Source organism: Halichoeres trimaculatus, unplaced genomic scaffold, assembly GCF_033239565.1.
Source record: "Halichoeres trimaculatus isolate MK-OKI-2021-1 unplaced genomic scaffold, fHalTri1.1 fHalTri1_scaffold_3, whole genome shotgun sequence".
Lineage (NCBI taxonomy): Eukaryota > Metazoa > Chordata > Actinopteri > Labriformes > Labridae > Halichoeres > Halichoeres trimaculatus.
The window spans coordinates 7,048,329-7,069,912 of record NW_027437181.1 but is presented as its reverse complement, the minus strand read 5'-3'; the positions used below and the strand labels follow the sequence as shown (position 1 = coordinate 7,069,912).

At 41.6% G+C, this 21,584-nt stretch overlaps 2 protein-coding genes across 3 annotated transcripts; one reads left to right on the top strand and one right to left on the bottom strand.

Moving 5' to 3' along the window:
• Positions 1 to 545: 545 nt before the first annotated feature.
• Positions 546 to 4,904, top strand: tipin (timeless interacting protein). 2 transcript variants are annotated; one of them, XM_074667176.1, is made up of 8 exons: positions 546 to 615; positions 1,763 to 1,900; positions 2,002 to 2,095; positions 3,332 to 3,407; positions 3,516 to 3,638; positions 3,721 to 3,775; positions 3,861 to 4,106; positions 4,210 to 4,903. In XM_074667176.1, exons 2-8 carry the CDS (start codon positions 1,771 to 1,773, stop codon positions 4,503 to 4,505), a joined length of 1,020 nt encoding a protein of 339 aa, XP_074523277.1. In that variant the 5' UTR covers positions 546 to 615; positions 1,763 to 1,770; the 3' UTR covers positions 4,506 to 4,903. The 2 variants fall into 2 exon arrangements, with proteins under 2 accessions (XP_074523277.1, XP_074523278.1); XM_074667177.1 differs by lacking the exon at positions 546 to 615 and having other exon boundaries at positions 1,766 to 1,900; positions 4,210 to 4,904.
• Positions 4,905 to 5,909: 1,005 nt separating this feature from the next.
• On the bottom strand, positions 5,910 to 21,117 carry dis3l (DIS3 like exosome 3'-5' exoribonuclease). The gene is made up of 18 exons (XM_074667272.1): positions 20,983 to 21,117; positions 20,210 to 20,363; positions 18,434 to 18,562; positions 16,491 to 16,626; positions 14,476 to 14,643; positions 14,313 to 14,391; positions 14,048 to 14,227; positions 11,902 to 12,071; positions 11,561 to 11,722; positions 10,760 to 11,010; positions 10,480 to 10,572; positions 10,107 to 10,395; positions 9,715 to 9,950; positions 9,355 to 9,509; positions 7,787 to 7,965; positions 7,556 to 7,701; positions 7,269 to 7,440; positions 5,910 to 6,973 (listed from the first exon to the last, which is right to left on the bottom strand). Exons 1-18 carry the CDS (start codon positions 21,110 to 21,112, stop codon positions 6,650 to 6,652), a joined length of 3,153 nt encoding a protein of 1,050 aa, XP_074523373.1. The 5' UTR covers positions 21,113 to 21,117; the 3' UTR covers positions 5,910 to 6,649.
• Positions 21,118 to 21,584: the final 467 nt, after the last annotated feature.

Genomic DNA, 21,584 nt, shown 5'->3' with positions numbered 1-21,584 from the left:
ATTTAATAAGGTGTCAAGTTATACTTTTTATAATTTCAGCTTGACTGAAATAGTAATGGAAAATCACAAAAATACTGACCGTTATTGAAGCATTCAACTTCTAAAATGTAATCATTTTTATCTTTTTGTTTGGAAATATTTCGCTGATTGATGAGAATAGATTCCAAAAAATAAATAAAATGAAAAACAATCGAGAAAAAGAAAGGATTATCGATAAATACACATAGTTACTGTTGGATACTTTCTCAAGATAATAGTTAAAAATGTAATGATAAAGACATTATATTTAAATAAAACAGAAATAATCCGTCATTTAGGCATGTTTCATCATTTCCTCCTTTTTTGTAAGCTATTTTAACATTTTAATGATTATAACCAAAAATATTAAATTAGTTGTTTAATTTAATATTATTATTATTATTTATTTATTTATTTTTTGTTAAATCCGTGGTTTTTGATTAGGAATGACAGATTCAGTTATTTTTTAACATTGTTGATTTTTCTCTTTTAAGCGTGATATTTGTAGAACTTTATTTTGAAAGGGACAGCTTCTAGCCGGAAGTTGTTGTTAGCTTTACGCTTCTTGTGGCTTCTCTACCGGACAGCGCGTGACAGGTGAGACCTTAACACGAGTATATTAAAGAAATTGTTGTGTTTTAAGCACTTTTATCACTTTAATTCATGGATTTACTTACTACTGTATCTTCGCTGTTAGCCTGCAGCTGCTAACTATCTCACCATAAGTAACGTTGTCCTAGCAGAGCGACGTTAGCTTTACAGCTCGATGTTTACACTTTAATACAACTGTTAACGTTCTTCAGAATAACAATTTGGTTTAGACGGCTGTCAGATAAAGAGATGAACGTTTCCCTTATAACAGTTATCCGGATAATTCAGGTGTGAAGGTGAAATTAAAAGCACTGCCGAGCTGTGTTTCTGTGTTTGGCTATGGTTGAGTTTACCGCCATTCAGTGCCTGACGCTGACGTCATCATGTGACGTTTACAGGGGGCGTGTGTGTAAATACCAGCCATTCAGCGTTATATTCAACTGAACGATTAAATTTTGATCTTAACTAGAAATAAGAATCCAAACTGTCTTTAACTCTAAGTAACTCTTGTTGATTTAAAATATTTACTATTTAAAATGATGAATTAACTGTGGTAAAAGCTGGATATAATACGAATTAAGCATTTTGATTTTACTAATTTGTCAAAGAGGAACTAGTTACCTCAATTTATACATAGGAATACAAATAAATTTTACTCTACTCATTGATGGGGTAAAATGTGTGGAAATAGCTGTAATTTTCTTGATCTAGTGTAGCCCTTTCAAATTTTATTCATTTCATTCAAACCAACTTTAAATCAGATCACAAATCCTTAAGACCGGCTACATTTCTTTTTCTGTTTTGGTTATGTAAGTAGAAGTTACCTTAGTGACGAAACTCTTTTTTCTTTCTTTCTTTTTTTTTTTTTTAGCCCCATTATTCCAATTTATCAGGCACGTCTGTTCAGGAAAAACACAAGTTTTACAAGGAGTCCATAAAGTTTATTTACATTTTTTAAAATGATTACGAAAGCAGATAAATAGAAAAATAAGTCAAATTTTTATCAAAAGGAGTAGACATTTAAGTTTTTTTTGTTAATTTGATAGTAGAACTAAGTTTGTAGGGGAACACTGAAAAGTCTAACACGTCAATGTTTTCCTCAACAGGATATCGGAATACAAAGACATATGATACTGTCCTTTCTTTCCTTCAGGTTTACTCATGGCAGAGGAAAACGGTCTCTTCAGCATCCCTGACTATGACGGTTTAGAGGACGAAGCGTTCCCTCCTCTTCCACCTCCTCACTCCCCAGGCCAGGGAGGGCAAGAGAACGGAGACCCTTTTGGAAACGGTGAGAAGGCGTGAGAGGGTGGTACAGAGGTTGCTCAACACTTTAAAGTTGTCTGACTTCAGTGTGAATACGTGTCCTGGTGTCATGCTTGTGTCATGCAGATGAAGAAAACGGTGACGTGTCCAAACTGGCTGATGTTCCTGCTGCTAAAAGGAAAGGAGTGAAGAGACCGCAGCCAAAACTGGATTCTCAGAGGTGCTGAAGATCAGTTTTCAATGCATGATTAAAAAAAAAAAGTTCAGTGAGGTGTCACCTGCCGATCAAATGAGAAAATAACTTTGTATTTAGGATAAATTCTGCACTTCCTGCAGCTAGTTATGGCTTGAAATTGCACAAAGCATCTTCAGAAACCACAGCCAAGGTTTCAGAGCTCAAAGTTTCCCTGATAATCAAGTATGGACAACATTCAGTGAAATTAAAACGGCACTAAAGTCAGCAGATTGTTTTTTTCTCTGAAGAACCCATACAATCTTGTTTTACAGATATTTGCTTTATCACAAATTTCCCCCTTTAGGATGATTTGGCTGCAGTTACAAGCCAACAACAAAACGTATTTCTCACAGGTTTATGAGTCATGCAGAAAGAAAAGCAGGTTGTTTTTTTATTTTTCTTCATCCAATTTATTTATTTATTTATAAAAAGAATACATTTTTCTTTAGTAGGCCTTGCACAGAAATGTCTTTGTACTGTAACACTGAGGGGATATTTCACAGCTTGGACCTTTCACTTAAGTAACAAAGCTGAATCAGTCTTTTAATACAACTATTCTCCCCTCTGTATACTTATTTGTCATCTGACCTTTTTTTTTCTTTTTATTTTAAAAAGAAAAGCATATTGTGAATTTTTAGAGAGCCTCTTCCTGGATGACAGGGCAAAATACTTCAAACTGTGCATGGTACAGTCAGGCCAGTAGTTGCTCACAGCCCCAGCAGCAGAGGGTTGAAAGACGGAGAGCCAGTAGTAGTGTTTTCATTACACCTAGAATTGCTCAACACCTAAATATTGCAATAAAAATGGTAAAGGAAACACCAGAGTTTCAAAAAACCTCTCAAATTAAAAAAAATCCTCTCATGAGTTTTTTTTTAAGTGTTGATATTTGAATTTATTCCTGAATTTCCCCTCAGGGATACCTTAAGTATTTTCTATCCTAGTCTAATCACAAAAATGCAATGAAAACACCTTAAAGAAGCAAAAACTCAATATCCGGTCTGTCCTGTAACCTTCTTTTGATTTTACTACTCCATTTCCAAAATGAATCTCACTGAACAAGATTTTACTCAAGTTGTGTGCTATTTTTGTCGTAATAGAAACAGTGGCAAGGCACAATTGTACTTTTGCAAAACTTCAGAAATATCGCTTTGATTATTGAAAAAGTATAACAGAAACACAGATGATCAGCTGTGAATTTTTAACATATTTTCTCTTCTCCAGGCTGACCTCAGACAGAGGACTTCCAGCTCTGAGAACGCTGTTTGAAAACGTGCGTTTCAAAGGCAAAGGGCGTGAGGTGAGAGCTGAGTGAACGCTGCTGTGCTGCACTTTGTCACATCACACGTTTAGACATCAGTTCATCATGTTTGTGTGTGTGTATGTGTGTGTGTTTTCGTCCGGGCAGGTTGAAGACCTGCGGCTGCTGATGCAGAAGATGGAGAACTGGGCTCACAGACTGTTTCCTAAACTCCAGTTTGAAGATTTTATCGATAAAGTTGAGCGGCTTGGGAACAAAAAGGACGTGCAGGTGAGGTGGAGACCAGAAACTAACTTTTATTAACTTTTTACGATGCTGTCTTTTCTCATTTGTGATCTTATCTCTCGTGTAGACCTGCCTGAAACGGATACGTCTGGACATGCCGCTCACACATGAAGACTTTATAGGTAAAGATCTGGAAAAATTAGTCACATTTGTTTTTTTTTTTTGAGACTGTTCAAGGTTTAAATTCTCTGTGGAATTTTGTTTCAGGTGATGAAGAGCCAGCACCTGAAACAAACGTCTTCAGAGATCTGGATCCATTTGATGGTGCAAGCTTCCCAGATGACCTGCAGGGGGCGATTCATTCCACTCCGGCTCCATCTGCTCCACCTCCATCCTCGCCCTTCACCTCCCCACCTGCCCTCGCCCTGACCGAGGAGCAGCGCCAACGCATGGAGCTGAACAGACAGAGAGCTCTGGAGAGGAAGCTCGCCCGCCAGCAGCAGCAGACGACAGGTGAGCGTTTGCTTTGGCGCTCCTCTGGGGGATTGGGATGAAAGGCTTTATTACACTGTGGTTAAATGAAGCTGATATTTGTCCTTAAATCTCGTCCTCTAAGCCTCAGATCCCTCAGACTCTCAGACTGTCGACTCCTCCACGTCAGCAGACGATCCCACATCTGTCTCTTCTGCAAATGCCCTCAACACGTCCAAAGCTCGGGATGAGGGGGAGGAGGAGGGTTTAGACCTGGAGCCAGTCAGCAGCAGCACGCAGCAGCTGAGCGAGCCTCCACACAGAGACTCTGACCTGTCTGAGGAATCAGCTGAAACCCAGACGAAGAAAGAAGAAGAAGAAGAAGAGAGCAGCCCCGGTGCTGAGAATGAACCAGGAAACGAATGTGAGGACGCAAGTTAATGCTGATGGGTTTGACCCCAGTTTGAACTTTGTTCATATTCAGACTTCTCTTAAATGTCCACAACAACAGCAGCAGTAACAAATTTGTCTATAAAAGCTTTGAAGGGGTTACAAAAAGTCCATATTTTTAGTTATTTTCTTCATCAACCACAGAGATGTTAGAGCTGTAAATTGAGGATAATTTCAGTCCATGCTTCCCCCAAATTTTGACTTTTTTTCTCACAACTCAAAAACGTTGCAATGTTTATGAGGCAAAATAAGTCAAGCATGGGCTGAAAAGATTTTTCTTGTGTTGTTTCTTTGTTGTATAATCCACTGATAAGTTACGTTTTTATTTTGTTTGTATTTTAAACGTCAGAACTTTATAATAAACATTTTCTATCACGTTGAATTATTTGCCGTATGTTTATGTTTGTTTATATCAAGAAATCCTGATGTAGTTGTGGTGCTGAAATGAGAAGAAATTAGTTTTAAAGCTTGAGGAACTTTATCCTTGTGTTGAGTCTGGCACCCCTTGCAGACAAAGTGGGAATTTTAGCTCTACTAATCTGCAGATAACTGTGATTTGAAGCATGCCAAACCCATGCTTGTCAAAAGCAGTGGTTTCATGTGGATGACAGCTGTAAACGTATAAAAATATATGCGGTTTATGCGGACACATGGATCCTTGTGGACATGGCCTGAGAGTTAGGTTGTATTCTCACCTATGGCTTGTTTGCTTTTGATTCAGGAGCAAAAATGATACAACTGTTGCTGTTGGTTCGTTTGTGTTCACACAGCTAAAGTCTCTTGTGGTCCAAAGTTGTAAACAAATGCCACGTGCAATCAGTGTTTTCTCTTACTGGTCAGGAATGATACCCAGAAGGTAGGGGAGCTTCCTTATCTTCATTCATTTATTCAGGTTCTCAACTGCTTTCAACAGCCATATTTTCAATATATGTTATTAAATTCAAGTGTTCTTTCAAAGATTTTGAATTTTTTAAAATTTATTAAATTCTTTTTTTTTTTATTTTGCAAATTATTAAAATTTCAAAATGGTTTAAAAATGTTTTTTTAACTTAATTTTTTTCTTGCAAATTTCTGAAATTAAACTTTTTTTTTTTTTGCAATTACTTAGAAATGTAAGAAAATGAAACTTTTGCAAGCCTTTGCAAATTTATTAAATTTTTTGCCTATTTTCTTTTTTTTAATTCTTGCAAATTATTACAATTATTAACTTTTTATTTTTAATTTTTTATTTGAAAAATGGCAAATTTATTAAAAATAAAAAGTACAGACATCACTAAACTTCTTGTTTAGATAATGTATCACTATATTTTAACTATGTATAGAATTTTAAACACTTTACTCTCTGGAATGACTTTAATCCAAGTGAGCTGGGGCAACATGGCTCCTTTGATCGTAAAGGTTGCAGACTTCTGAGTCCAGGTTGCTTCTGTACAATAATGTGCTGATGCACCTGTTGAGACGAAGACGTGCAGCCTGACAGAGAAGATGGCCTCTCCTACTCCTTCAATTGTTTTGAATTTATGGTTGGCAACCGGGCACATTACTACCTTCATTACTACAGAGTGATCCACAGTTATGAGTCAGTTATGCCGGTTGCTGAGGTGATTGTGTTATCACTGCAAAGGAACCGCTACAAGGGATCCAACGGAAGCAAGGTGAGACCAGACCACCCTATTTTAGAAATCTTGCACTGCTTGTTTTGTCGCACATCCAAGTGCGAGTGCTGTGTTCACATATCCCAAAAGGAACCTGACTTTCTGGGAGACATGGTGGCTCGTGGTGTCGGAACAACTGCCCAAAATGATCCAAGTGTGAATACTCCCTAAATCTCATCCAGGGGCACCGTTAGCCTGGCGGTTCAAGTTTTCACCCCATGTACAGATGCTATGTCCTCACTCTGGCGGTCATTAGTCTGAAAATCATGACATTAGATTAAGATTTTAAACTAAATTCACATATTTAATGTTAAAAAACTCTTGAGGCAGCACAAGATAAAGCGTTTCACCTGTAGAAGGTCAAAGTTCACATAAGCAGAGCAGAAACATCTACAGACCTGTGTTCATGGTTCAAGAAAATCAAAACTCCTGTTTGTGTCTGTTTGGTTTATGATTGTTCTCTGAAGGTTTTCATGATGTTCAGGCTGTGGTTGCACACCCCCGTTTAGGCATCTCCAGGTCCATCAGAGCCAGCTCCCTGACCTCCTCCAGCAGCGAGTACAGGTTGGGAGTCTTACTCTGCTGGTACTCTCTCTCCTCTTTGGACAGTTTGGGCCTCCTCGCCTCCTTCACCCTCTCCTGCTGGCTCGCCTCCTCAGCCAGACGCACCACCTCCTGCACCAGCTGGCTGCGCCCCTGTGGGCGGGGCTCCTCAGGCGCCGGGCTGCTGTGAGGTTTGTTGCTGATGATCTCCAGGTTTAAAGTGTCCGAGTGGAAGTTGGTGGAGCGGACAGAGATACGAACCTGCGGAGAGGGAAGAAAGAGTTTTAACACATTTATAGAATTCTGCTTATGGTTGTATTTCTGTCTGTTGTGACATCGAAGTTTTGACAGTTACTCCTGAAACAGAGATGTGATCAGAAGAAAAGGAAAAAGAAGACGCAGCAAATATCAACAATTTTATGATTTTCTTTCCCTGTTCTGTCCTCCCCTTTGTGTTTGGGTGACACTTCTTCCTTAATGCATCTTGCAGAGTTTCACATGTAGAAAGAAGTTCATTCATTCTCATCTCTATCCCCCGTCTCCTGTTTTGACTCACTGTGATGTGGTCGAACAGCCTGAAGGTGGAGGTGCCGCTGACTGATGTGGTGCTGATGTGGTCTGAGGATCGTCTCACAGTGCCGCTCTGCCACTCACAGCCTCCGTCCTCCCCTGCAGAGACCACCTGACCCTCCCGGTTCTTCAGGTACACCGGAGCTTTAACGCCATATCTGAGGAGAGGAGCGGTGGAGTCAGGATGGCAGGACTAGAAATGAAAGCGATTGGACTGCACACTTGACAGCAACAATGAATCAGGAAAAAGCCGCGTCAGGGTCAGGGTCTTACTCTGGGACAAACACCAACAGGCCGTTGTCTCTGATGGCGTAGATGACGGCGTCGGCCACACAGTGTGGGTCAGTCTGAGGGTCTCTCTCCTTGAAGAACAGACACTGGAACAGCTCAGTGGACAGTTTCTGGGCCCGTTTGGCGGCCTGGAGGGGTCACACAGAGGTCAGGGGTCAGAGTTTTATTTACACAAGAATAATGGCAGAAGAGGATTACAGAACCAGCTCTGACCCGGTTCTTGCTGTTGATGTGCTGAGCGGTTTCATCCAGCTCTTTGTGACCGAGGAGAGATTTGGCAGGGTCTGCTTCTGTGTCCATGGCGATAGCTGCAGTGAGGAGGCGGTGGACTACGATGTCGGCGTAACGTCGGATAGGTGAGGTAAAGTGCGTGTACCTGTCCAGAGCCAGACCTGAGAGGTGGAGAGGTGAGAACAGAATATGCAAATGAGCTCAGGTTTACCCCGCCCTTCCAGGAAGTAACCTGCAGCCCAGTTACCATGGTAACTTTACTACAAACAAACAAACTACCAGTCATGAAAGCATCAACTCATTCTGGAGATGTGTGTATCCCAAAAATGTTTTGGGCTGTATTTCCAAATCAGCTCACTTGAGGAGAGATTCTCAGAAAGGGGGGCTCACAAAGAAGTGTGTGGCTGGATCTTTTTCATATTAGGCGGTGTTGTAGACACGCTAGTGCCACACATTTCTGTCAGTAAACCATTGCTAGGCGCCGCCCTGTTGGCTATGGCTGCCTTTTGCAGCAGCTCTCTCTTCTCTGTCCGTTTCTTGAAATGTTTTCGTCTCTTTTTCGTCATTTTTGCATTTGGAGTGGATCATTACTTTGTATGGCTCATTTGTGGATCATGGACACCAAACTTTTTGCGTTTTTAGCGATATTTTTGCTGTTTTGCTCCTGTGTTTGTCTGGAGATCTTACATGTAATCATGGCTGTGTTGTTTACATGTGAAATCAGCTGTTAGCAGCCTGTAGCATGTCAATACTAACTGGTGCAAGGCCTGATGTTTTTCCACAAGGTGAGAAGAAGGAGGTAAGGATGATGTGCTAACATCGACCTGTCCTTCCATCCATCATTGTTGGGAACTTGAGATCTATCTCCAATAAGATGGTCAAGCTAGTCGTGCTAACCCAGCTACAGAGGGAATACCAGAAGGCAGAGTAGCATCATGCTATTCACAGACATGGCTAACAGAGCTAACACCAGACACCAACGCTACATTGGAAGAACTTCACCTGCTGTGAGCAGACAGGATCCAGGAGACAGAGACTGAACAGACTGCTGAAGAAGCTCAGTCCTGGACCCTGTGGAGGTGGAGGCTGGCTGAACTGGACAATGATGGACAAGCTGTCAGCATCTATTTTCTTATGGACCCTAACCTCAAACCTGCTCTCTATCTCTGACCAGCAGGGGGCCACACCCCTGATTCTAAAAGAAGTGTGTTTGAAAATCTGAACATTTAAAAGATGCAATAATCTCATTCTGCTGTTTCGGTTTTCATTCAACTGCTTTGACAACAATCTGGTCTTGTTGATGTGGCTGTTGTTGTTGTTGCTGTCTTTGTCATTGCTGTTGTTTTTGTCGTCACTGACCATGTTGAATCCGTTTTTAATGTCCATATTCCTGCTGTTGTTGATAGTATTATCGTTATTATTATTGGTGTTAATTTTCCCGTTAATGCTGATGTTTATGGCAGTGCTTTGTTGTTCTTGTTGTTCTTGTAAAGAGTGTTGTAGTCGTGGTGGTTGTTGTCGTCCTAGTTGCCCTTGTTTCTGTCATTCACCGTAGTGGTAGAACTGGTCTTGGGACAGCAGACCAGTGGAGAAGTAAAGCGCCTCAGACATAGCTGTGGTCGCCATCATCCTCAGCAGCCTGTTCACCAGCGGGTCCTGAGGGTCCACAGCCAGGTCCAGAGAATCCGCCAGAGCCTTGTTAGTCCTAGAAGAGGAGAATGACCCGCTCAGGTATGGATCTAACTTGAGATCATTTCAACAATGAGCTGAGGTCAACAACAGGCTCCACTTTCTAAAACTGCAGCTTGATCATGAACCCTGAAGCTTTACTGGACATTTAAGAATAAATCAACTCAAATGTCTGATTTCTTTTTAACCCTGAATTTCCCTCTCAGGTCAGGATCAGTCACCTGGTGTCGATGGTGAATCCCCCCGCTGAGGCGCTCTCCACCAGCTGGCTGAAGAACTCCTCCCGGGGTTGGGGGTGACACCTGAGCAGGGCCTGATGGGGGAAGGTCTCCTGGATCTTGCGGGCCACCCAGTGGTTGGCGTAGATCATGCACTCGGCTACTGTCTCGTGGACCTCGAGGGGCTGGCGAGGGACGAGGGCCGTGATGTTCTTCTCATCATCCAGCTGGGCTCGGACCTGAGGAGGGACAGATGAGGAGTTTAAATCAGCAGATGTGGAAAGAAGACAGGTCACAGAGCCTTCAGAGTTCAAAGTCCAGTTAGAGAAATAAAAAATACAACAGTTTCTCTGATGACTCCTCAACATGAAATTAATAGACTTTAACAAACATACCTCCACCCCCTCTAGCTCTAGAGCGCCCCCCCTGTCCCTCTGAGCTCGCAGGTGTCTGGCCACATGTGTAAGCATCTCCAGAGCCTGTGTGAGCTCAGCTAGCTTAGCATCCTTCTCCTCAGACTTCAGCTTCTCCAGCTCCGGCACCTCGGCCGGCTCGCCATTGAGCAGCGCCTGAGCCAGCTCGTAGTAGAGCTGATAGGAGGAGCGGATGACTGTGCGACCGTACCACACTTTGGTGACGGCGAGGGATTCTGCGTCCAGCTCCCACAGCACACTCATCGCATACCTGGAAGATTTTAAGACAAACTCCTCTGACTTTCTCTGAACATCTTTCACAACAGGATAAGGAGGAAACAGGTGGTTTTCTTACCTGTCGACTCCTCCCAGGAGGGAGCAGAGGTCTGCGCTGAGGATAGCAGGTAACATGTCGTACCTGCGGTCTGCTAAGTAGTACGTGGTAGCTCTGGAAAAGAGGCAAAGGATGATGGATGGGACAAGGATTTAAAGGAAAAAAGAAAAGGCTTCTGGCTGAAGAACATGGTTTATTTTGGAGAACAGCAGAGAGGTAAGAGTCTAAAAACTGGAGCATTTTGCTGTAAAATCTAAAAGTTATGTCTTGTCTCTGCTTGTACCACCCACTGCTTTCTCACCTCGTGCGTGCCTCCAGGTCAGTCAGTGAACCCTCGCTGACAAAGTGCGTGACGTCTGCGATGTGCACTCCCAGCTCCAGCCGCTTCCCTCCGGCGATGCTGCGGACCGACAGCGTGTCGTCCACATCTTCGCAGCCCCGAGGGTCGATGCTGAACACCAGGTGTGTCTCCCTCAGGTCCCGTCTCTGCGCCACCTGGACGGGATCCATCACCCAGGGCTTCTCCGGGGAGTTCACCGGCATCTCTCTGAGCTGCACGGACACATGGAGGAAAGGAAGAGGTCACGTGAGGTGTGAAGGCTTCAGAAAGAAGGAGACGGGATGAGGATGAATTATGTATTTTGCTTTGGGCTGAGGAGAGAGCATCAGACACTTCTTCACCTGAGGACATCTCTACAAAACAAATGAGCAGCGTGAGTCTGAGAGAGACCTTGGGTTGCAAAAAGAGAGAGCACATGTTACACAGGCTGCATGAGATGAAAGGAAAGAACACGGACAAAGCTGAGAAACGTTCATTCATGAGTCCAAGGAGAGGAGTTCAGAGAAAAGGAGGCCTCTCTGAACTCTGAGGAGGAACTTCAGACCGCTCAGGGACACGTCCTCTAGGCAGCGCTGTCACCATGTTCCTCCTCATCTCCTTAAAGGTTCAGCATCATTAGGAGTCATGTGAACCTTTAATATTAAATGATTGGTCTCAGAAAATATGAGACAATCTTCCATGCGTCCTGTTCCCAGAAAGACATGAAAGCGTGTCCCTGGTTGTACTGTGTGTGTGTTCAGACTCAGAGAAAGTGTTTCCAACCTGTGCGTCTGAGAAAGGAGGCACGTGGATGCAGTTCTCAATGAGGATCGTCTGGATCTCCGTCTCCAGCTCTCCGGCCCGACCCAGCACCCGGACGCTGTGACCGTTTGGATAGAGCGACGTGCTCTCCCACGAGTCGATGCGAACCACCACCCTGTGGTCCTGCAGGAAGGAGACGAGGTTAAAGTCAAACGCTGAACACATCTCTTATGAAGTTTCTTTCAGCTCGCTTTGTGAGAGCACAAAATATCCAGAAAGAAGTGATTCAAATATGTCTAAATAATACAAATATAAAGCGCTGAGTCATACTGCATCCCTTAAAATAAACAAGAGACACAGACCTGCAGGGTGTCAGCCTGCTGAGTACTGATCCTGATTTTAGGAACTCGATGGTCCCAGGGTACCACCAGGATCCTCTGAGAGTTCCTGCTCTGAGACTGAGTCCCATCTCTGGGTGGAAAGGTGACCACGTAGTCCCTCCAGTTCCTCTGCAGGATCCCAACGACGCGACCTGAGGGTTTAAAAATGAGACAACAGAGCAGAGACACATGATGCACGTCAGCAGGATTATATCAAAGAAGTTTTTAAGTCCTCTTTAAGTCAATATAGAATCACCTCAGAGCCTTAAAGGGGGATTAAACTGGAAATTCAATGAAGGTAAAACGTGTTAAAAGGCGTCTTTAGATTTAGATTCCACCTACTGAAGATGGAAATGTGCAAACACATCCATGAGTGCAAGATTATTAACTTTTAACACAATGTGCTAAACTTGCTAAATGCTGCAAAGTCCTGTACTCATGGTGGGTTAAGATGAGATAGGGCTTCTTATCATGCCTTGATGTTGGGTTTCTGTTAATAAAATTTTATTGACATTAACGGGTCTAGACCTGTGAATGTTTTTGGAAAGTGTCTTGAGATAACTTTTGTTGTGATTTGGCGTTATACAAATAAAGACTGGTTAAAATGTGGGGTGCAGACTTTTGTTAAAGGAGGGGAAATGGAATAAAACTCAGATCAAGAGCAACTAACTCATTTTTAACCATAACGGTACTGTGTTTTTGTGAAGCCTATTAAGTTGTGGAATCAGCTAGGGGTGGGAGAAAAATCAATAAAACAATATATCAGGATTTTTTGTTTGACAATATCAAAATTATGATTCTTTTCATTTTTTTTTTCAAATTCAAACTATTCGTTTCAGTCTTTCTTTATAAACTAGATTGATAAAAAGTTACCACTTATCTCCAGCAGAGGGTGAAATGTTTCTCTTTGACTCATGTGATGTGCATTTCATGTGAAATATGGCACCTGGTATCGTCTGTAGACATTATCATCATTTAACTTTTTCACATGGTCTGCTGTTAAAAAAGCAAACTAAAAATGCAATAATGTCGATGAATCGCAATCTAAATTGAATTGGTGCCCCAAAAATCGTAATAGAATCGAATCACGACAGTAGCTTATTGTCCCAGCCCTGGTATCTGCACTCTGGAGTCTGGATTTTCAGAGCTTGAAGTGATCTGGTTTCAGTTTATAGTCCGAGTAGTCCTGATCACCAGCAGAAGTTTAGTGTCTGAGGGAAGAACAGTGAATGTGAGGAGCAAAAGCAGGCAGAACACAATCTGCCTTCATGTCCCCCTGATAGTAACGGGAGGACAGTTAATTAATTGCTATAAGGAGATATCTGTGCAGCTAGCTGTTCTGATTTAACATTTTAACACAAGCAAAGAATCAAAAAATTAAAAGCAGACATTTTCAGATTCCCTGACATCAAATGATTAATCTGACTTCTGTTGAACGAACAGTTACTTTCAAAGTTGTCATCTTCTCCTCTCCAGGTCACACAAGACAAAGTTTGCATTTTTCTCTTTCTTTTATTTTGCCAAACTTAGGCTTTACTAGCTGTGGGGGAATCAAAGGGAAACTGAGTTTTAACAGCAGCTTCTCTGCAGCAGCAATGTTAAACTCTGGCACCAGACAGGCGCTGTCAGGCGACCAGAGACAATGACTGTTGTAACCTTCAAGGTTTTATTTTGTTGAGAGGGAATTACAATAACTGTTAACAAAAGAAGAAGGGCATATTATTCATTATTAATGAATAAGAGTGGAGAAAAAATACTGAAAAATGGTTCATCTCTATTGTTTCTGTTGATAACACTGGAGAAATCAGTTTTTGTTGACTTAGGTCTGATAGCTGTTTTTGGGTGCGGAATCCAAAACTGAACTCAGTTTTTCTCTTTCGCATCAAGTTATTGAACTATAGGATCCTGTTTTCTTAGAAAATATGAAAAATACTTAACTGAACAGATATATGCTTGTTTTATAAAAATCTTCAAATATTGACATTCAATGAAATATGAATCAATACATTTGGAATCTAAAAAATTAAAACAGATGATGTTTTCTGGTAGATATTTGCTGTGGTACTGTTTGAGGAATTCAATAATTTTTCAGTGAACTCGCCGACAGTCACTGAGGACAACGACTCACCTGTGGGCATAGGTTTGCTCTCGTCCTCCTCCCCGCTCCTCTCCTCCCCCTGACCTTCACTCAGAGCCGTCACTCTTCCTCTCCACTCGCTCTTCGGCAGCAACTCCACCACTACCGAGTCGCCGTGCACCGCCCGGTTACGGTGCTTCACACCAAAGATGAACACGCCCCAGCTGAGATCTGAGAGAAGATGAGAGACGGAGAGGTTCAGACTTTAAGAGAAGAAAGCTGAGCTCACTGTTTTATGTTTTCTGCAGTTTTCAACCTTTATTCTTATCTGACAATCCCTCCGTCATGATGGAAGCTTCGTTCTGCGCTCGGTGTTTGCTGACGTTCAGAGTCCCCTGAAGAAGAAAATGAAGAAATAGTCTTTTTTGAGTTCTTTAACCTCTAGATGTCATAAACTAGGTCTATGACAGGTGCTGTACCTTGATGTAACGTCCAGACTTGATCCCGGCCTCCAGGACCTCAGCGGGCAGATGTTCGCTGAACTCTTTCTGTGAGCTCTCACTCTCCTTCTCTTGCAGCGCCTGAGAGATGGAGCCGTACAGATCATGAGCTGCCTGCAGGTCCGGCCAGAAGTTCTGCAAAAAATCCTGCAAACAAAGAAAATATTTATGAGTGGTTCTATAACCAGGGGAACATTTCATGTCAATGGGGTAAACTTATCAATTTTACAATGTATTAATTTCAAGCAATGACCAATTTTACAGTGGGTCATCTGGATGATATTTTCCATTTATTAAATACAGAAAGTGAACAGGTTCCATTATTTATTTAGCTAAAAATGCAAATCATGTGTTGGAATTTTCAGTTTTTGTACTCTCCGATTTCTCAAATGTCAAGTTTGCTCTTCAAAATTAACACTTGAATACATGTTTGCGTTTATTATTTTCAGTATTACTTCTTGATAATAATCATTTAATTATGATAAAGGTGTTTTAAAAAGCTATTTTAATAGTTTGTATGGATAAAATAATTCATTTTGTCTGTGTCCGAAAAATCAGCGTCAACCATGTTACCCATTGAAAAAATTGAAAAAAAACCCTGTAAATCAGCAAAGGTTTGCTCAAAAGTCACATGACTTAAATCAATTAATGTCACAGACTTTTTGGTGGAAACCAAGGGGCAACATCTGGTCAGTAAAAATGAAGCCCATGTGGAATTGCTAAAAGTCGCTGTTAGTCAAGAATCCGCTTGAGGCTGGCTGCAGAAAGACCGGAAGTCATGCGCACACCCAGCCATACAAACCAGACTTTTACAGCATTAAAAAGTATATTTATATTTATCTCTGCGGGTCAGAAGTTATTAGGATCTTTTGATTTTCCAATCTGAGGCACAGCTCAGGTCACGTGACCACCAGGCGCCCTGTAGCTGCTCGAAGAAAAACTAACAGCCAGTGTCTTAGCGAGTGTGGCTGCGTCCGCTCACTGGCTTCATTTCGCAGTTTCAAGAACAGACGGGTGATGTTGCAGCTGCTTCCTCCATGTTTATATACAGTCTATGGTGAAAACCTTGAAGAAAGTGTTGCATATTTTAACTCCACCTCATCAATATTTCATCAGAATGATTGTCTGTACATGGGGCACATTAATTGTTCATCAACTGTGTTACCAACATTTTCTGCTGTTCTGACTATTGATGTTATAAAGACCAAACTGTGAAGAAAATGTGAAGAAATATGAGGTTATGGAGGTCAGGTGGTGGCATGTTCAAGGTCTGCAGTTAGCACAAGGGACAAAAAATGGAGGAAATGTTGACTGTGTTACCCATCACAAAATTTAATGTTGTAGAGACAGGTTAGCCCTGCCAACCGTGTTAACTTTGACTTTTGTGCCATAGTTATTTTAAACTTTGGCTAAACTGTGGTATAAATGACACAGAAATGTTGAATAACTCTAAATCAAGTATAATATCTGATTTATGTTGAAAAAATTGTCACAACTTTTATCCATAACACGGCTGCTCAAAAGTTTTTTGGATAACTTAAATATTTTTTTTTGCTCAAAGTATTTTTATTGACATATTCAAATCATACATAGGAGTATACAGATGAAATCAAATGAACACAAAACAACCCTATTTCCCCCCTTTCTGCTCAACAGAGCCCCATCCCTACAACAGTATTACTGTACCATTAGATAATGTAACTTAAATTTTTAAAAATTCATTAGAGCTTAAGATAGCCAACTGATGAATTAAGTACATTCCAGGTGTATCATTTACAATCAAACAGAATATGAAACATGAAAAGCAGAGACTTTTTCACTTTTTCATATACCTGAAACATTCCCCCTAATTATAGAATAACTCTTATATTTATCCTTTTGTCTGTTTTTATGCACTCAGACTAATGTCCCGCAAACTTTGGATCGTCTTCCCATTTATGTGAAGCGGCTGCAGACATGAAGTGTGAGTGTGAACGTGCAGGTGTGACTCGTACCTGCACAGAGATGACGTAAACTCCAGAGTGGAGGCTGCTGTACCGAGCAATGGCGTCCTGATCCTCTGTGATCATCAGCACGTCCATCATACCTGCCAGGTGGTCGTGGTACCACACAGCTGCAGAGTACACACACCTACACACACAAACATACAGTTAGACCAGGATGCACAGACAGCTGGGCCGTTAAAGCACCAAACTTTTGTGTGGTGTAGTCTAAATAATGAAACACCTGTGGCTTTAAACGTTTATATTCACAGCTCTGTTCTCTGTCTCCTCTGCGTGATAAACCTGTTTCATTAGAGCAGACTGCTCCTTTAAAAACCGTACGAATCATTAAGAGCCTCGCCGTTATCACCAACCCTGTTATTAAAACCAAACTGGTGGAGTAAGCAGAACTTTAACTGCGCTCTGTAATCTCTGCCGTCTGTGTCTGAGGAAAGTTTCATCTCACAGGAAGCTGAGACCAAAGCTCTGAAATCACTGATTTTCAATCCTTGCTGTAATGTCACAATAAAGAGACACTAAAGAGTGAAGCGAGCGGCAGCTCCTCCAGCCCTCACGCCCACATGGAGATGAGCTGCTGTTTGACTGACAGCTGAGCAGGTAGGAGGGCTCTCTGCACCTGCAGCCTCTGGTGCACAAGTTTATCCAAAGTTCAGATTAATTCTGAATTCATTTCAGTTTAAAACTTTTATTTACAATCTGCTGGAGGACCCAGAGGGGGTGATACACCTCGAACACTTTACAGGGGAACCTGAAGAGACCTCACTTTCCAGGGGGCGGATGGAGACGGTGGATCTTTGGAGAGAGGCTTTGTTGCTTCCTTTCGAAGTATTTTTTAGGCCAAGACGTGGACCAAAACTTTGCGTAAAGGCACAATTATTGTTTTTATTTCCTTTTCTATGAATTTAATCCTACTCTAAAGGGAAACTTCTATCTTTTAAGTCTTCATCATGTCTGATTGCTCGGCCATCTTTGTATCATGTCTCTCCAGTGGCTGGTCCTCGTGGTCATCTCTGGCACACTGTGGGGTCTGGCCACAATTCATGATGTGCTCCATAGTTTGGGACTCTCCACATGTACATAAGTCGGATGTTCCCAGCCCCCACTTCTTCATTTCCAACGTTCAGGTGCTTCAGGGTTTTCCAGACAGCCTGAGGTTGGTCGTGGCTTGTAGCCAGGGATTCACTGGGGGTTATGCCTCTTTCTCCTCCATTGGGTCGTCTTGGCTACTGAGGCTGTCCCATCACCTCTACCCTTCAGCGGTCCTGGCAGCAGCTAGAGTGGTCTCCAGGACTTTGGTGGTGCTCAGGAAGCTTTTTGTTAGTTAACATGCTGATTTTGTAAAAGATTATTTGTTTTTCCAATTTAATTTGATAAAAGATCCTCTGTCAGTCAAACTTAATTTGACAAAGGATCCTTTGTTGTACACTTCATTCTATCATTTATTTCATTAAGTGCTCCTAATTTACCTTTAACATCTGGTTTTATGTTACTTCCTTTACCCCATTAAGAGCTATGGTTGTAACACAGGTTTTGTTGAGGATAGGGTCTAGTTCCTGTGCACGGCATGACCAGCTACATGCTAAAGAGGCGTATTCTGCAGGAGAAAAGCACAAGGCCAACAACTTCAAGTTGGTAAGTTGACGTTTCTTAAGATAGAAGCTTCCTAAGTCTGATTTTAAGAGGTCTCTTCAGAAAGTCAGATTGTTTTTGAACTCCTGAGTATGACGTTGATATGTTGCAGATTTCTGTGATAAGATTTGACCAGCTTTGCCTGTGACGGACCTCACTGCACAACAGCTGATCCCACATGATCAAGAGCAGCCTAAAGGAAAGAGAATATTCTAAAAGATCTATTGCTGAATTTATATCTGAATTGGTGCAGTGGAGTCCAGAAATGAAACACTAAAAAGAATAAAGTAATGCTGAGCACTGACCTGGTCTGCCACCTCTCCTGGCTCTCCCCTTTCTCCCTCTCACAGTAGGAATATTCCTGAAACTCATTTGCAAACAGCACGCAGTCGTGCCGAGGGTCTTTGAGCAGGTTTCTCACACGGTTGTACTGCCTGCAAAGAAAAACACACTCAAGGCCAAAATCCTAGATCTGCAGCATGTAAGAGTAATATAAAAAAAAATATTTTCCTTTACTTTTTGTATTTAATTTTTGGTACTAGAAGCATACATCAGTGAAACAAAAATGACACATTTACAGCAGTGGTTTTTAAAGTGGGGGCTGTGGACCCCAAGGGTGGTCACCAGGGGGCATAGGGGGGGCTCAGGAAATTGCAGGAAAGGAAAAAATAGAATCAATTTATTTTTTTTTAATTTATTTTAATTTATCCTTAAATTTGGTTATTTTCTGTTCTCCTTTGTAAACATTTGTACTGAACACACAAAACTAAACTTTGAGGCTTCTCACCTGTCTAACTACTGGCTACATGTAAGAAAGGAGTATCCCACCTTGGCTGACAGAGCTGTGAAATACAACAACCTACTTGTGTGAATCTGGCTTTTGTTTGTTAATAATTTCCTGTTCTAAACAAATGTAATAATTATTGGAAATACATTCTTAAAGTTGACATTTCTTTATATATTATGAAGCATTTTCAGTTGGTCTCCAAAGGGGGTCCCCAGCCAGAAGCAAATGCTATTTGGGGGGCCTTGGCATAGTAAAATTTGGGAACCTCTGTGTTACAGTAAAATTTAAAATGACCTTCATCGTCAGTTCTGCAGAAGTTTTTCGTTTGAGCTGTTCTGCAGGTTTGCAATGTAAACCTCCTGCATCCAAAATAAATCAAAAAACCTTTTTTAGCACTAATCTGGCTCCAAGCAGCGCACAAGCAGCCAGGAGCTAACCGGCGTGTGTTTGAAAGATAAATTAGAATAACGCTGTGACACTTTAAAACAGCCCTGTGTGCACAAATCAGAAAGGAAAGAAAACATCCCGAGGATTCTGGATTCACAGAGTTCATCCAGTTTCTCAGAGTTCCATGTGTGTGACCGTAGCTGTGAGCGTGTGTGTGTTAAAGGTGTTTTAAAGCTGCGTCTCATTCAGCCCGGTCAGCACAGCTCTGATATAATGAAGCTGACCCTTACACACCTGTCACACAACTCACAGACAGGTCGTCATTAGAGGTGTTTGGAGATGCAGGGGAAGAAGCTAAAGGTCCTGACCGCTTCAGGAGCAGCGCTGGCGCCTGAGTCAGGAGCTTTTGTGTCAGCCGGTAGCTTCTCTTTAACATTCAATAATCAGAATAAGAGTGAGGTTAACTGCACTGCAGGTTTACTCTCTGTCGGCGTGTGTTTCTGCAGAATGATGAACACAGAGAAAATAACTTCAGAGCTCCAGAGCCGCTAAACTTCTTATCTTCTGTAAAACAGCTATCATACCTTTCCCACCTAACCCACAAGTAGAGTCTTTTTATTCAACCACTGTGAGACGTGAAGCCAGAAAAATGCCTCAATAGGTGAAGAAATGTTCATTAATGCAACCAAGGCTTATACTTACATTTAGTTTCATCTTTTGGTTACTTTTTACTTTTGGAAGATTTATGTTATAAATGATTTGTAAACTTTTAAATTCTGTATTTTATAACATTTTGCATCCAAATTATTGTTATAATTGGACTTGGAGCTATTTGCACAAACAATCCTACCCCATCCCTTTCTTTTGTGTATTTGTGCATGTGTTCAGCCTTCTGTTGCAGTCATACCTCCGTCCTTTGTTGTGCTGCACAGCCTGACAGGCGGTCTGCGTGAACACGATGCCCTGCAGCTCTCTGAACTCCAAAATCTCCAGATAATCCACCACCACGCCGACGTCGGGAACCACATAGTGGGTCAGGTCTGCTGGAAGCACCTTTCCATCTGCAAAAGACACACAAAGGTTTTATTTCTGCTGTTCTTATAGAAAAATATCTCCACTGATTTTATTTGTTTACTTCCATGCCAACGTATTACAAGAAGCCCTTAGACTAAGAATAAGGTTATATTTCCACATTAAATCAGCAAACTGTAAAATCTCTGTTATGCTGTCTCTGATTTAATCAGGGTTATACTTTTTGTCACTGATGCTCACTCTGTTATGGGCTCTTTGCTGCTGCTCTCCCTGCCCTGGCATTGGTATTCCATAGGCACATGGAAGGACAGAGATCACCAGATACAGCTTACTTCATGTAAATAACTTCATAAATCTGACAGCTTTTTGTAACTCTGTAATGAAGATTGAACAATGAAAACTTAAAAAGTGACTTCATTTAAATCATTCTTTATAAGATAAAAGCTAATAAGTCAGCTGAAACACACTGATTTAACGGTAATTCTGATGTAAACAAGTCTCCTTTGAACACAGTAGTCGGCCAGAGTCAGTGTTAATGTCTTCCCTGCTGTATTATCGTCATTTAAGCTGTAATATAAAGTCTTAAGGTAATAGATAGTTAATTATAGAGGTTGTTTTGATTCTGTTTTGTGTGTTTTTGTGACTGACCGTTATCACAGTCCGCCTGACACAGGGCGCTGTAGCACGGAACCTTCTCTCTCAGGTAATGTTCCCGGACCACACGGACTTTCCGGCCCCGGCTGCTCTTCAGATGAAGAATCTTTTCTGTTTTTATCATCTTAATCGCTCAGAAACCAGCCATGAAACATCCAGACCCCATAAACAACATTCACACAGGAGGAGGATTCAATCCATAGAAGTTTAGGGAAGCGCGGAAAGAAAACCCCGCCTACGTCATGGCGTCACGCTTATGCTACGTTTGAGTGCTGTTTGAAATAACGGAACGATGAATGACACAAGAAAGCAGAGAGCTCGAAATTACTCAAAAAATAAAAACACTTCAAGTAATGTTGTCTAAATTAAGCGTGTACGCAGCCTTTTACAAGGAACGACACATTACATTCATTTTTATTATTATTGATTTTGTTGACCACACAATACATTGTGACGGTGCTTTCCACGGAACCTGTGCGTTGTGAGACGTTCAATGTCTGCTTCACAACGTTAGTAAGTTTGGAAGAAATACAGTGGCCTTAAAATGCAGAACACATAAAAAAAAAGAAAAATAAGAGAAAAAAGTCAACAAAAAT